The sequence below is a fragment of the Ciconia boyciana genome, chromosome 9, assembly GCF_034638445.1.
Source record: "Ciconia boyciana chromosome 9, ASM3463844v1, whole genome shotgun sequence".
Lineage (NCBI taxonomy): Eukaryota > Metazoa > Chordata > Aves > Ciconiiformes > Ciconiidae > Ciconia > Ciconia boyciana.
In genome coordinates, this window is record NC_132942.1 from 23,233,646 (window position 1) to 23,248,797 (window position 15,152).

General features: G+C 45.4%; 1 protein-coding gene across 11 annotated transcripts in view; it reads left to right on the forward strand.

Moving 5' to 3' along the window:
- The window catches only part of NLRC5 (NLR family CARD domain containing 5), a 53,826-nt gene that overhangs the window by 32,906 nt on the left and 5,768 nt on the right, over positions 1–15,152 (forward strand). For 8 of the 11 annotated variants that reach the window (XM_072873125.1, XM_072873127.1, XM_072873130.1 and 5 more), the window contains 21 exons: positions 764–853; positions 959–1,021; positions 1,710–1,793; positions 2,284–2,367; positions 2,991–3,080; positions 4,053–4,118; positions 4,611–4,694; positions 4,771–4,854; positions 5,481–5,567; positions 6,023–6,103; positions 6,665–6,748; positions 7,116–7,199; positions 7,859–7,942; positions 8,468–8,551; positions 8,644–8,727; positions 9,435–9,518; positions 10,454–10,537; positions 11,413–11,496; positions 12,572–12,655; positions 13,852–13,935; positions 14,104–14,187. In XM_072873125.1, coding sequence (XP_072729226.1) covers positions 764–853; positions 959–1,021; positions 1,710–1,793; positions 2,284–2,367; positions 2,991–3,080; positions 4,053–4,118; positions 4,611–4,694; positions 4,771–4,854; positions 5,481–5,567; positions 6,023–6,103; positions 6,665–6,748; positions 7,116–7,199; positions 7,859–7,942; positions 8,468–8,551; positions 8,644–8,727; positions 9,435–9,518; positions 10,454–10,537; positions 11,413–11,496; positions 12,572–12,655; positions 13,852–13,935; positions 14,104–14,187 — 1,737 coding nt within the window. The remainder of the gene's footprint in view (positions 1–763; positions 854–958; positions 1,022–1,709; positions 1,794–2,283; positions 2,368–2,990; positions 3,081–4,052; positions 4,119–4,610; positions 4,695–4,770; positions 4,855–5,480; positions 5,568–6,022; positions 6,104–6,664; positions 6,749–7,115; positions 7,200–7,858; positions 7,943–8,467; positions 8,552–8,643; positions 8,728–9,434; positions 9,519–10,453; positions 10,538–11,412; positions 11,497–12,571; positions 12,656–13,851; positions 13,936–14,103; positions 14,188–15,152) is intronic. The other 3 variants (XM_072873132.1, XM_072873129.1, XM_072873135.1) reach the window with 3 other exon arrangements.

The following is a 15,152-nucleotide window of genomic DNA, read 5'->3' on the forward strand; positions in this document are numbered from 1 at the left end:
CCCTTCCCAGCTTCTTCTGTACCTGGCAGAGCATGGGAAGCTGAAAAGTCCTTGACTACTGTAAACATTACTTACCAACAACTAAAACATCAGTGTGTTATCAACATTATTCTTATCCTAAATCCAAAACACAGCACTATATTAGCTATTAGGAAGAAAATTAACTCCATCCCAGCCGAAACCAGGACATTGGCACATGGTGACAGCATACCACCTGTGTGCGTGGTCAGCATGTCACAGCTCTGCCCCTGCAGGCATCTGGCATCCTGCCACACTCGACACCAAAAGTGTTTCCTGGCAGCATATCAGCCATCTAGGCTGGGAATTTAGGCTAGAGAGGTGCTGTCAGGGGCTAGGGCACTCCCACCATGTGGACAAAAAGCCCAGAAGGAGCTTGGCCATCTTTTGCAACATGTTGTCGCATGGAGGAGCTGCAGTGTCTTGAGAGACTGAATTTGTTCACGCAGGAGGTTGATTCCAGTCTGGGGTATCACTAGTCCAGTAGCCCTGGAGAGGAGTTATTCACTGTAAACCCTTGGTCTGTACTTCCTTTTTAGTCAAAGGAGACTAAAGGAGACTCTCTTTAGTTAAAGGAACACTGGGTGCCAATGCTCAAAACTTTAGATCCTTGCTCACTGATCTTGAGTTAAATGGTCCAGCCTTTTGTATCTCAAAGTAAACAATGGGAAAATTGGGCCGTGTGTATTGGAACCTTTCTTCTTGGGAGCTGATTTCATTGCTCTTTCTTTCTCCTCCTTTTCAGTATTAGGAACAACACATTTTCCCCACGTTGCACTGTCTTACTCATCAACTCCATCAATCTCTGTGAGCGGATCAGAATGGTAGAAGTCCGGTAAGACACTCAGACTGGAGCCCAGCAGCTCAGCTTTAAAGGGACTACAAAGTTTGTCATCTTTGAAGAGCATTGCTGAAGGATTGTGTTTTCTGTTTGCTTCAGGTCAAGTGAAAATGCTTTTTTGCATTTAGGAACAAGCATGCGAAGCCAAAAGACATCCTGCAGGTACTGACATACAACAATTATAATTCACTTGTTTTGATTCAGTTTGAAACACTAGTGTAAGTAGCCAAATCTCCTCTTGTAAGAAGAACTCATGGGCTGGTAGTCAAGGAGCTTGGGCTAGTAGCTGAGGCTTTGGGGCTCAATTCAGTTGCCTAGGTACAACTCAGTACCATTTGAGATGTGCTGGGATAGCAGAGGCCTGTGCCGTTCTTGAGTGGCCACTGGACTACTCATGATCATCTTGAGTGGCACCAAATTCTGCTGGACAAGCAACTGAATTGAGCCCTAGCCACTGCATTTTCCACGTGTGTGCCTCAAATTCTGGGTGATAATCTCCATAAGAGCATCAGTGTGATGTGTTTGTGATACGTGTCTGCAACCTCTTTGGGAGTGATGGTTGCTGGGTGCCCCTGTAAAGAAGACTGTAACGTGTCTCCAGTTAGGCACCAAGGAGATGGAAAAAAATGTGAAAAGATCTGTTTCCCACTTATAATGTGGGGTTTGTCATTACTAACCTCAGGGAGGTGTTATGAGAAGTATCAAACAGTGGCGTAGCTAAGGGCATTCATCTCGGTGAATGTTGCATGAAGTGTGATGTAAAAATGCAACTGCTGATGGGCAGCTCTCATTGCTCAGGCTGAGCCTGGTTGCCGGACGTGCTTTAACTCTCTTGCTGTCTCATACACAGGCTGACGGGCTGTGCCATCAGTCAAGGGCAGATAGATGAGCTCTGCAGAGTCCTGGAGCAGCGTGGGTGGCTGGCAGAAGTAGAGTAAGTGGGTCTTGAGTTGCTACCATGACATTGAACAGGAGTCACTGAGGAAGAGCTGGGTTGGCATGGTTCAGCATTGCCTGGGGTTTCCCAGCCTGCCTGTATGTGTATGCGTGCTCGTTTGGACTATTTAGAAACAAAATTGATTAGTGATCATACAGGTCCTTTATATATATTTTTTAAGAGGGCTTGAGCTGGTGGGATAACTTCCTTGGGATTTTCACTCTGTGGCTGTTTTGAGGCATTTGTTGCTTCATCTGAGCTCTGCTCTGAGCTTGTGTTCAGAGGTCTTCATTTGAGCTTGCTCTGGAGCTTATGTGTGAGGTAGTTTTGTAGGGCAGCAGTTTGTTTTAGACAGACCTTTAATGGCCAAGGCCGAGCTGGGATTTAAGTCCAGGAAGTTTGTCTTTTTCCTTCAAAGCTTATCAGAGGAGCATTGCTTCTTAAAAGGCTGAGTTTGGGTTGGTCACCTTGTTCTTCTGCCTTTCAGTCTCTCCAGGAATCAGCTGGGAGATGAAGGCCTGAGGTGCCTCTTGGACCACTTGCATCAAGTGCCCATTACCTGTTCCCTCAAGTAAGAAAACATACTGTGAATGTGAGGTGCCCTAGCAGAAAGGTGTTCACGCAATCCCTCCTGAAGCTGGTTGTCATGCTTCTTGCCCACTCCTGCAAGGTCTGAGTGAGCCATGAGCACAACTCAATGCCTCCAGGCCAGGGTGACTCAGGGTCTGATCCAAAACCTGTGAAGTAAGTAGAAGTCTTTCTATTAGTGTCAGCAGGAGATAACAAGGCCCAGGGTGGGGTAGTGTGACAGAAGTTGACCCAGTCCCCTGAGTTTTCAGTTCATCACTTTTCTACGTACGTTGTCCTCTTTGAATAACTCAAGGCACATAGATGCTGTGAGCTTAGCTGTGCCCTACGCCAGCCTCTCCCTTTCCCTTTCTGGTGGGGAAGCAACTTCTCCAGCAGTCAACTGCCTCTGTAATGCAGGAGGCATGCTGGAAGTTGGCTGTGTCACCCAAGTCATCAGTGCTGTGTCTTGGAGGGGCTTGGTTCATTTAGCACAGCTGAAGGGGCCCAGCACCCCACAAACTTCTCTGCCTTTGGTGCCAACATGAATTTCACCTCTGTGGCTGAGGAGCCTGGGGGCAACCCTGACTCTTAACACCTGAAAAACCTTCCTTCTCTTCTGTGCAGTCTCAGCCATAATAGGATTTCTCAAGATGGAGTTCTGCATCTTATAAATGCCTTTGCCACATGTGGAAATACCACTGAAGTTCAAGTAAGGTGTGTGTTTCTCCTCACTAATTTCTGATTCTTCCCTGCATGTTTTCCTCTTAATTATCGAAAGTTTGTGATCTTCAGGTAATAATGACAAGGGCCACGTTTTCAACCTCCTTTATGTGTAAGTGCATGCAAAGCTTTTGTTTATGTCCGTTTCTACTGGCAAAACATAGCTGCCAAGGAGGAAGCTAGCAGAACTGTTATTCCACAGGGCCAAGTCATTTTTCTGTATAAAGACACAAGTATTCAGCTGTACTAATTGTTGTCACATATGTATCTGTAAATGAACCTCTTCAGGGCAGGAGTCAGCATTTTCTCTCTAAAAATGTGGTCCCTAATTCACTTCAGTATGTTGAGATTTCAGAGTGAGTCTGTTGAAAGCAATTTCCAATGTTCTTTACTTGGATTTGCATCTTTATCTCCTTTCCTCTCTGGCAAAAATAGCCCATGGTTTCTGGCCTTGTCACACTGGCATGAACTGCTTTTTCTCATAGATTCAAGTCACAAGGCTGGTCCATCCTGCAGATCTGCCCTTATCAATGTTTATGTTGACGTAGACCAGTTGGTCTGTCGTGAACCAAATTTAACCAGGGTCACTTCCATTCATTCCTGCAGTTAAATGTGGGTGCTGAATCTTTTGGCTGGGCTATTTTAAAGCAGATCAGTCTCCTGTTTTAGGTCTCCTCAGAGGTTGGCAGAGAGTGCAGGGGCAGGAGGAGGCAGACAAAAGCAGGGCAGATCAGGATTGCTTCTCCAACCACCAGTGCTGCCTTATCCCAACTCAGCATTAGCAAAACCTTATTGAAGCATTTCCCTGGGCTGGTTTATTGTAGGGAGAGGTGAGCTGAGCCAGGTAGCTCTGTCAGTGCTGTGCTGTGTTGCTTTGTGCAGTTTGATGTATTGTTACATTCTGACCACTGGGAAAAATAGTCATTTTCCCTCCAAACCTTACCCTCACATGTCTTCCCTGTGCAGTTTGTGCTCCAAAGCAACTTTAATCATCAAGTTGACAAGCAGAGATGACCCGAGAAAGATTTTGAGGTAACGGTACAGATTTTTTTTGGTGATTTCTTTGACAAAAGTGGTGTCCTTTTTCTAGGGACAAGGCAGACAAAACCTCTTGTACCCTCTAGCTCCTGGCACAGTGATATTTTGCACTAATAGAAGATAAGTTTCCTTTGATTCACTTTCTGAGAAGAGCTTTCTCGCATCACAGAGAATCCCACATCCCTTTCTCTCACTGCTTCCCCACTGGCCATTCCTCACCTAGGAACCTGAAGGCATCCCTACAGTCCCTGTCACAGGACAGGGTGCTACAAAAAGCTGCACCATTAGCATAAACGTATCAGAACATCTCAACGGATGCTTTTGAAGTGTTGCCACAGTCTTTTTTGGAAGCCCTGCAAGGCACTTAAGGTTTTGGTGCCATCCTTCTTTCTCTGTGGGGAAAGGTTGTGATGCCTGAGATTTCTGCATCAGAAGGCCTGAACTGTTTGTAAGGAACTAAAACTGTTTTCTTTTGCATCCTTTCAGACTTGCAGAGTGCAACTTTCAGCCAGAGCACTTGGAAAAGTTGTGCTTGCTCCTGGAAAAGTGTACTGGTCTAACGGAGTACATGTGAGTTAATGGCTGTTTGGACCCATTTGGCTGGGCTCGTTTGTAAGCCATTCATTACAATGACCTTTGGTTCTAGATCCTCAAATAACAACGTGACAGTCCAGGCTGCAGAAAGACTTTTGCATTCACTGAGGAAAAATCTGGGTCTTCTGAAAATCAGGTACTGTGTGACTGTGCCATTTTGGATACTGATCTGAGGCTGGTCTGATCATCTAAGATCTCCTTTCATTAAAAACAAAAGTAAACTGTGCTTCTTCCAAAGATAGGTAGCACTGCCCTGAGAAATTCCCACAAGTGACTCTAAGTTATTGGTATTTCGGCTTTATCTCCTTGATTCATACTAAGCATCATGTAAAGCTGGGGCCATAAACTGTGCTGTCTCTGTAGACCTCTACCTGCCTTACAAAGAAGGTTGCTAATTCTGGTGAACACATTCCTACTGTGTCCTTAACTAGGTCTCGCCAGGGCATCCTGTGGTTCACCTGGGTAATGAGTTCTTCACTTCTCCCAAAATGTGTTGTGTTAGAGCACAAGGCCAGGCTCCCTCTTATTGCTGTCAGTGGTAGGCAGGCAGGAGGGAAGTTGATGTTTATGTCCTCCTCTGCAGGGACACTGGGCTGCTTCTCTGTTTGTTCCCAGTTTGCATCCTGTTTCCTATGTAGAGATTACCGTGATAAGCAAAGCCACCTTTGCATGTATATTAGAGTGTTGAGCACTCAGCTGACAGAGGCAGAGATGGAACTGTGCATGTGAATAAAGCAGAGCTGCCTATATTCTGCTTTGCAGCATAGAAGAGCCATGGGTATGTAAAGAAAGTGTGACGAACCTTCTTGAGCTGGCTGTCCAGGCCTGTGGAAACATTACTGAGATCACGTAAGTAGCACCTCAAGTTCTGGTATCTTTTAGCTATTTTCTTTTAGCATGATACTTTTAAGGAAAAGGGATTGAAGCCAGCACTTTAACTTGCTCTTCTGTTCTTTTTTCTCTGTCGCCAGCGCATTTGTAAGCCATTAGCCAACTTGAAGCAAGTTTGGCACAAATGTCTGTCAGGTAGAAGTGCTTAGGAGGTTTGTGGTCGCACACCTTAGAACGTTTAGTGGAAAGGAGACCATGTTCCTGGTCTCCCTTGGGAGAAAGGGTGCCCAGATTAGGCTGGATTTGGAACTAGTTTAAACATTGCAAACCTCTTCAGAGATGGGTTGTTAGCATTCATGCACCAGCATAGTCCTGTCCCATCCAGTCCTCCTGATTTTTCTTCTGGAAAATAGCATTCGCTCTCCCTCAAGAGTTCACAGGCTTATGATGTTCTCTAATCTCTACCTTTCCAGGATACATAAAGATAAAACCCTCTTCCAATTAGGTGTAAGGTTCCCACACTGCCTGGAGAAGGTGGAATCAGTCATTAGCAGGTGAGAAAGCAACTATTTGTCATTATTTTCTGCTTGTTCTGAAACTCACCATGAGATGAAAAGTATCTTCAGAGTGTCTGAGGCTCTGGTCTCCATGGTTTCAGTCTCAGAGTGCCTCTGTGCCACACATGCAGAAAGAACCTTATTCACATGCATGTGTCTTTTGGGCCACCCTCCTTCAGGCCCATACTGGACCTGCACAAGGCAAAAAAAATCTACCTACCTTCCCCACAGGACCAGCAGCACTCAGGAGACGTGAGCACTTTGAAGACTCTTAAGACATGCTGGCTTCTGCATGAATGTGTAGGGAGAGAACAGCATTAGTGTCTTTTTCCCTTTGTGTGGCTGAAGAAGGCAGCAGCTGTCTTCTTGTGTGGTTGGGGAAGGGCTGTGTTTCTCTACACTGGACTGTGGTGTAGATGGGACATAGCAGGAGAGCCCAGGGAGGGCACTTGGAAAGCTCTGATCTGTTCCTAAGCCTGGCCCTAAGGAGCACCAGACACTGCAGTGGGCATCTGCTGATCATCACTGACAGTTGCACTGTGTATTTGTATCCTGCAGGTTGAATCTGTACAAGCCAGGAATCAAGCATGCTTGCTTCTACCAAAGGGTTTGTGAAAAATGTGCTCAGCTTCAGGAATTGAGGTGAGTTGCCAGGCATTGTAGAGGATTTTTTTGGGAAGGGAGTAGCTTGTCCTTGTAGCACAGGCAGGGCAGGGGAGAGGCCAGTGCAAGGTCCCAGCCCCTGCCCTCTGGGTACCCTATGGATGGAAAATAGAAAAGACCCATAGACCTCGTGGCTTCCTGGGGTATCCTTTGAAGGCATCTAATTATCTCCCCTGTACCCAGATAACCTGTACTTTGTTATCGTGGCTGGGAGCTCGCATGGGACCTTGCCAAGTATCAATGTTGTGACACTTCAATGTCCCAGCACCGGTGTGCTTTAGCTGTGGGCTTGGTACAGGCCTTTCGCTACCAGTGGACACAGCACAGATCTGTTCTGTTCTTGCAGGTGGTCTCATGTTGAGCTCCACAATGATGAAGCAGAAATGCTAGTCAGGACTTTGCTACCTCTTCCAGAGCTGAAGAAGTTTGGGTATGTCCCCAGCTGTGGTCTTTTCCACATCTTTATTGTTTGCTCAACCCTGTGCCTCACCCTGATCCTCTCTGAAACACTCTTTGTCTGGAATATGGCCATGAGCTCTGTGATCTCTCCTGAGCCACGTCTAGGTTGCAAACTCAACAGCTCTCTGCAGTTCATGCTAAAGGTGGTTATAGGGGCACCATGTGCATGTCTTGAGGTTTTTTCCTCTTCCCCTTTTTTGAAGTGAAAGCAATTTGAGACTGAGACCTTGGCTCTTGTTTACATTGTAGGTAAGTTTGTACCACCTTACTGTGTAAAAGAGCTTTTTCTGTTATGAATAGCGTTCAGTCCTTTTCACAGCCCTCTTCAACTGCCTGTAAGTGGATGGCAGGCTTATAAAGGGCATCTCTGCCCAGTGAAATGCTGGGGGTTGGCTGGCCCAGGCAGAGACTGTGCTGTTTGGTATATATACATCATGTGAACATCTCTGAACTACCTAGTCCTCATAGTCCTGTACACAGGAGGTGTGGAAATCTCTCCAGACTTACTGGTCCCTGATGTCTATGCTGGCTGGGGTTTGGGATGGGGCAGCTTGCCTGTCAGTGAAGTAAGCTCCTCTTTTTCAGTATGCTGAGACCTGACCCTCTTATTTGATCCTTGCTGTTTTGCAGGCTGACCTCTAGCAGTATTATGGCAACTGGAATTGATTACTTGATCATGGGCTTGCAGAATTGCCAGGCCATTGAAGAGCTCAAGTGAGTGTGTTGTTACCAGGCTGTTCAGAGTCTGCCAGATCTTTCTAGAAGCTTTAGTTAAACTGCAACCTCGCTTCTGCCTGTACTGTGGACAGATGTAGTTTTCCTGATGGCTGGAGGACTTCAGATGGGGAAGAAGCAATAATTCCTTTTTATTTGCAATGAACAATAAGTGAGAGAGACAGAGATCAGTAGTCTGTGGCAGGGATGGCTTTTCCAGGCACCTACATGTAAGGCATCCTTCTGTTATGAAGTGCCACTGAACCGTGTGTGTTGCTGTCACGAGAGCTCTGCCATCTTGTGGTCACAGCAGCACCTTGCTCCAGAGATTTGGAATTCTCTTGGTATTTTATTAGGATCCAAACACGTCCAGTAGAATTGCATTAGAGAACAAAATTTAAAACTATTTGCAGGGACTAGAATACACTCCCACTTCTCTTCCACCCTTGTTCTGCTCTCCTCTGCTGAGTGCTCGCATGACTGCCCATGGGTAGTTAGTAGTTCCTGTGTTATTTCATCTTTTAGCCTGGGCCACATGAAACTCAGCAGTGCTACCATTCCTAAGCTTGTGCTGGGACTTCATGAAATGCCATCTCTGAAAAGGCTTATGTAAGTATGTGACTGCAGCTTGCCTTTAGCCTGGCTTGTGATATTGAATAACACTAGCTTAATGTCCATTTTCCTGGTGATGTTGTTTCCAGCTTGAACCATAACAGTATTAGCAATGATGGCTGCTCCAGACTCGCAGAAGCCTTGAGGAATATGCACTACCTGGAGGAAATCAAGTAAGTTTCTCCTTTCTTGCAGTCTCTCATCAGCAGAGAGGTGACCACTAGTGCCAACATTTGGAGAGACCCATATGTGCTTACACACCATGTTGTAACAAAAGCAGGGATGTTGCAAAACGCTCATGTATGAGCATTGGGCTAGAGGAAATCAGAGCTTGATGTTCAGAAGAGGAGAATTTGGTCTAACCCACCTCTGCTGCAGTCATGTAGAAAATAGATTAAACAGCCTCTGGATTTAAATCTTCTCTGGAATCCCTGGGATCCAGAACAGAGCCAGAGGCCCCCTTCGCTCCTGGGAGAGCCCTGGACCTAGCACTTCCCTGCTCTGAAAAGATCTGAATCTAGAGCAAACCCCAGGCTTGCTGTGCTTTTTTTCCTCTCTCTCTAGCCAGATTCTGTCCATTCTCCACTGTAGTAGTTTGGAAAATAATAACCAGCTGTTGCCTATTACAGTATTCTGGCTGAAGTAATTTCCCACCCATTAACAAGATCCAGTGATTTTGATTGCTCTTTGCAATTTTTTTTTAATGCCTCATTAACAGCTATTAGTGTTTCATGAGATAGTTGAGACAAGCAGCTCTTTGATTCTGCTGCCAAGGTCAGAGGTGTCATCCAGCAGATGGGAGACATTAAATAAGATCTCATACTTTGCCTGATGCTTAGCATTTTCCTTTACAACACAGCCTTTCTTCTCTTCTTTAAAGTTTAAGCCACAACAAGATTGGAGATTCAGGCCTGATAAATCTGGCTGCTGTCCTGCTGGAAATGCAAAACCTGAAGAGAATTGAGTGAGTCCCTTTGTTTTGTTTGCACTGATTTTGGTTATGGCCACAGTTGGTGGGGAAGCCTGTGTGGAAAGCCCTGTGCCACCTTCATTTAAACAATGTTCCACCTCCTTCTAGCATTTTCAATGTCATTGAAGACCTGATACGAAATCTACCAAACCAATGGAAGGTGTTCCCTCTCCTGCCCTCCCCATGTACAGCTGGGACTGGCAACGACGTTTTCTGCCAGTGCAGAGACTCTCTGACACTGAAAGTTGTCCTCGTGGAGTCACACCCAGAGACAGTGATGGGCATTTGCCAGCCTTCGCTAGCTGTTAGAATGGAGAGATCTCTGGCTCGGTTGTGTCCTGGAACATAAATCTGCAAGCTTGTGGGGAATCATACAAGTGTTAGATCCATGCAGCACCTTTCCTTGGGCTATGTAGGGTTCCCAGCATGGTGGCTCCCAGTGTTGCTACACTGCTTTCTTTTACCAGTGGAAGTAGAGGTGAAATTGAGAATTTGTCAAAGCAAGGACACAGTTTCTAGACAAGGCTCTCTCTCAGAGACATGGATTCAAACTTTCCCTCCTCCAAGGGAACAGAAATTAGAGCATCCAGGCTGTTTGTTAGGCTCAGATTTGGGGTATGCCTTGTAATTTTTTGAAATTACAAACCTGGAAATGACTTGAACAAGAAAAGGAAATTCCCAGTTCTGTCTGGGAGAGGGAAAACTGCTCCTTCCCCCCAGTACCTGCAGGGGCAGAAGTGACTCAGTACTTGACAAAAACACACTACAAATCCCCAGGCCATTTTCCAGAGACCTGTGTCTGCAGCCCCGTGTAGACCATTGTTGCGGTGACTCAAGCCTCCCATCACGCCAGGCAAACTGTGAAATATCTTAAGCTGGTATGTTCTGGTTCTTGTTCAGTCACTGAGAGTCTTTCGTGTTTATTTTAGCCTTTCAGGGAACAGTCCTAGTCCTGCTGGAGGAGAAAAACTGATGGAAGCTCTTGCCTATTGCAAGTGCATTGAGGAGCTACTGTAAGTGTGTCATTTACAATGTCCCTTCAGGAAGCTGGGCAAAAATCAAGGCATAGAAACCAAATCTAATCTGGCTCCAGTAAAGCCAAAATAATTTTTACCACTGATTCTTATGAGAGCAGGGTGAAAACTCACAGCTACATGGGATAGGAATGTGTGGTGCTGGATGTGGGAGGTTTGGGGATTGCTTGTTCACTGCAATCTCTCAGAGATTCCCAAGAACTGTATGGACTGCATGAGTGGGGAAGAACTGAATCTGCAGTTTAATAGGCATTTTCACAGGCATATGTGCTGTGCAGTGCCTGTGTTGCCTAAGAAATCAGCATTAATCTATATGGCTGCAAAAATGGAGGGAAGATGACAGATAGAGGCTTTACTCAGACAAATTTATTATCAGTCGTCATTCCATTGCAGACCAGTTTATAGAACAAACACGCCCCTGCCATATTAAAGAAATAAAATAATAAAAAAATAACAAATCAGAAAAAGTTATTTCTGTTACAGTTAAAATGCTGGAGCTATTCATATAACCTTCAGATTACAGCATACTGGACTAAGGTCACATATTAAAAAGTGCAATTTTGGTGTAATTCCAGCTCAGGACAACCCAGTCAGGAAGGGAGATCAGTATGCTCATGAGATGTGCAAGTCAGTTTTACTTCCCTGTTTAACTTCTGCTGCAGGATTACAAAACATCGTTGTTCTTTTTTTCCACCCTCTGCGTCCTTGGAATCATGCATATTAGCTTCTTTCAGCATAGTCCCATGCACATGTGGGTGAGGAATAGGGGTCACAGATATGTGTGGGTGACACACAGGTGAGGAATGAGACTCTGTAGTTCACTGCCAGTAACATTTCATTTCTGCTCCTTCCAGACTATCAAGGAATGGTTTTGGAGACAGGACAGCAGTGAAACTTGCCCTCTGTCTGCCTTACACGACCAACCTCAAGATCCTGCAGTAAGTGTCAGCCTTTGCCCCAGGAAAGCTGGATATCCTGGGAATATGTGGGATGGTTGAAAGAAGGCATGGAAAAAGGCATAGACTGCAGTGGTGCACTGGTCTCTTGTTTAGACATTATTTTAACTGTCTCAGGATTGAGAAACCCTCTACAGTTACTCTGCTGCATCAAGTTATATCAACTATTCTTGTATAATCTCTTGCAGCGTTAACTTTAGAGATGACAGTAAAATAACCCTTAAAATTGGTTTTGAGTATGTTAGCTTCTAAAGCCTCTGGCTGTCTTCTCATTCTGGTGTAATGCAAGCATAAATATGAGCATCTTTTCTGGTCCCTCACTGTTTTGTGCAGGCACCTCTGAGTCATTTTACCCCCTGAACTCAGTAGTGTTACATTTTTAAACCTTTTATGGGAGTCTTTCTAGGGTTCTAACATGTAGAACTTTATCATACTGTTGTACAGTAACAAAGCAAGAAATTGGTGAGCTAGAAGAGCTCACTGGGCTCCGTTAGCCTAGTGGTGTGTTTTCCAGCCTATGTCTAAGGTATCGTCAAAAGATATCTTAGGAAAGGAATCCTAGTGCTGGGAGACTTCAGTCCTCTGGGTAGGTTCTTGTCTTCACTGGAAAGGTGTTGGGAAATCTGCAGACACGAGGTCCCGTCCACTTTTTGTTCTTAAGGCCGTTCCTCACTCATGTCAAACAGATCCCATGTGCACAGAGCTGGAGACAGACTCCTGGTGGTACTATGCAGCCTTTGCTTTTGCAATGACTGGCTGACTGTGCTCCTTTGTTGTGAGCATGGGCAAATCCACTGAACTTGCATGTCCTTAGCCCAGGTGTCACTGACAGCAGCAGGAGCCACGTGACATGCTAGCCACTTGCTGGCCCTCTGCTGTTGCCTCCCTGTTTTCTGGGCCCCTTCATTAAGACTAATCCACAAGGATCCCAGGTTATTACCAGCACCAAGCGCTGGTTCAAAAGATGTAGCAGTTACCTTCTTGGCAAGTTAAATATGAGCTTTTGTTACAGCTTTATTCTAAAATAATCTTCCAATGCTTATGTTTCTTTTGTTAGCTTGCAGAACAATAACATTGGGCCAGCAGGAGGGACAGAGCTGGCCAGAGCCCTGGTGGCGTGTGGGCTGCTAGAAGAGATAAGGTAGGCCATGGCAGGTGCACTTGGGATGGTGCCAAACATATGGACTAGTATCACTCTGCGTGTGGGAATCATTTCAGCTCACAGGCCTGAGGCTGTCACGTAGCCTTTTTCCATGCTCAGGGTGAATCTGCAGAGGGCAATCTCTCCTCCTGTCCTAGACACTTTTCGTAGGATGAGAGGAGACACTCTCTGAAGGTCACTGCAGTGCACTGCCTGCGGGGCAGCTCAGATCACTTTAGATGTTAAACCTTGTCTGCCAGTGCTGTTTGCCAGGCTTTGTGTAGCCATGTGCCTTTCAACTACTGTATGCAGTAACCTGAGGAGTGGTAAAATTTCTAAATATGGAACTGAAGGAATGGAGATGATGTGAATTAACCCGTCCTGCTGCATCCTTGATGCCACCGTTCTTTGTTATGTGTTTATTTTTTGTTATATGTTTGTTATGTATTTGATTATTGTTATGTGTTTATTTATTATTTGGACAATGCCCTTAACAACATGCTTTAGCTTTTGGTCAGCCCTGAATTGGTCAGGCAGTTGGACTAGACAATCATTGTAGGTCCCTTCCAAATGAAATATTCTCTTCTCTTCTTGTCTCGTCTCGTCTCGTCTCGCCTCATCTCTTCTTAAACAACAAGATTAATTAGGCTGTTGGTAATTTAGGTGTGAGATATGTTAGAGCAGGGAAGGTATTGCCATGGCTTGTATTTGCTGGTAGATGAGAACAGAGCAGCGCACTCTGGTAAAGGCTGGAAGGCAGTTACTGCTGCCTCCTGAGTCTTTGAGAGCCATGTCTTCTTCCCACTCTCCCTTACTGTCATCTCCTCTCAAGTCACACCAGTCATTAACTCCAGTATAACTTCTTATTTCCAGTTTCACATACAACATGATGTGCTGCAGGTCTGTCCATCTTAGCCATTGGTATAACCCCATGTTACTGTCTGCAAACAATTCACTGCTGAATGGACTTATGTTGCAAGTTAGAGCAAGGCTGTCGTTCCCATTTTACCAAGCCAGGAATTGACCCTGAGTTGCCATGTGCCAGTCTGGCTTGTCCCTGCTGTCTAGAGTCCTCACTTAGTCTGGGTACTAGTTATTGACTTGCTAATTCACATAGTTATGTTTTGATGGTGGCTTTTCTCTGACTGTACCTGCTTTTTCTGTAGCCACTCAAACCTTTTTCATTACTCTTACAGTTTATCAGAAAATGACCTTGGGGAAGGAAGTATCCATGCCCTGTCTGAGGGACTGCCATGCTTTGAACACCTCCGGAAGATCGAGTGAGTACCAGGGCACTGAAGGCTGCCAGGGCAGAGCATGGCTGGCTTTGTTTGTAGCGTTGCCAGGGCAGGAGTGTAGCAGATGGTGCTGGTGCTGGTGCTGTATTCCCCACCGGTTCTGACACCAGCATATTGTGCCCTCTGTTTTTTGTCTCCCTGCTGCTTCAGCTTGAAACTCTGTGGAATCACTGATGATGCTTCAAAATCACTTTCTCATGGCTTCCGACAATGCCCTTCCATGGAGGAGATAATGTGAGTGTGGGAATGGATGGGGAGACCTTCAAGACACAGGTCACTCTTGTTTTAATGCCTGCTCCTGTTTTCAACTCCAGTACACTTCTGATCCTGCTAAATACTTATTGATACTTACCACTAAGTAGTTTTTAGTGATAAATTCACTAGTAATTTACTAATTGACGAAATTCACTGCTAAACATTTCCTGGTATAACTAGCGACTTATTGGAAGCTGAATGTGAAGAGCTGAACAGAATATGGAGGAAAACGCTCATCTGCAAACTCTGCCCATTATCCTTGGTCTTTTAGCATCTGCTTTGTGAGGCAAGACAAATTCCCCATCTTGTTCTCCATGGTCCAAGTCTTGCCTCCATTTTTTTACAAGATAGCCACAGTTGTCTCTCAGAGCAGAGCAGGAGCTTCTCTGTGCAATTGTAGAGGCTGAAGTGAGAGCTCAAAGCGAAGTGAATTCAGCCTGTACATGAACAGGGTGTACCACCAGCTGCAGTCTTGCTCTCCACACTGGAATAAAAGGGGTTGTTCTGATGCGTGGATGTTTAACAGGTTTTCAATAAACAGCATAGATGGGCTAACTACATTCTGACATGTGTTCACCTGCCTAAGAGAACCTCAGTGAGAAGCCTGCCAGGAACCTGCTCCAGCTTATGTCTTTTTAAAAGCAATTTGCCCCACTACACTAGAGGGACCTTAACTTTAATTGTAGTACACAAGATCCCATGGAGTCAGCAGCACTCTCATCAATCCTGAGCTACCTGTAATTTTAATGAAGACTAACACTGCCTGAGGTGCTAGCAGGGTACAGACCTCCGAGGCTGAGATCACTCCTCTGTCAGGATATAGATCTGTGAGACCTAGGCTCTCTAGTCATCTCTGCTGTGGCCAGCTGGGTGACACTTGATTAGCATGCTACTCTTATGTGCCTCAGTTCTGCAAAGTACTCGTGGATAGTTTGAGTAAAATG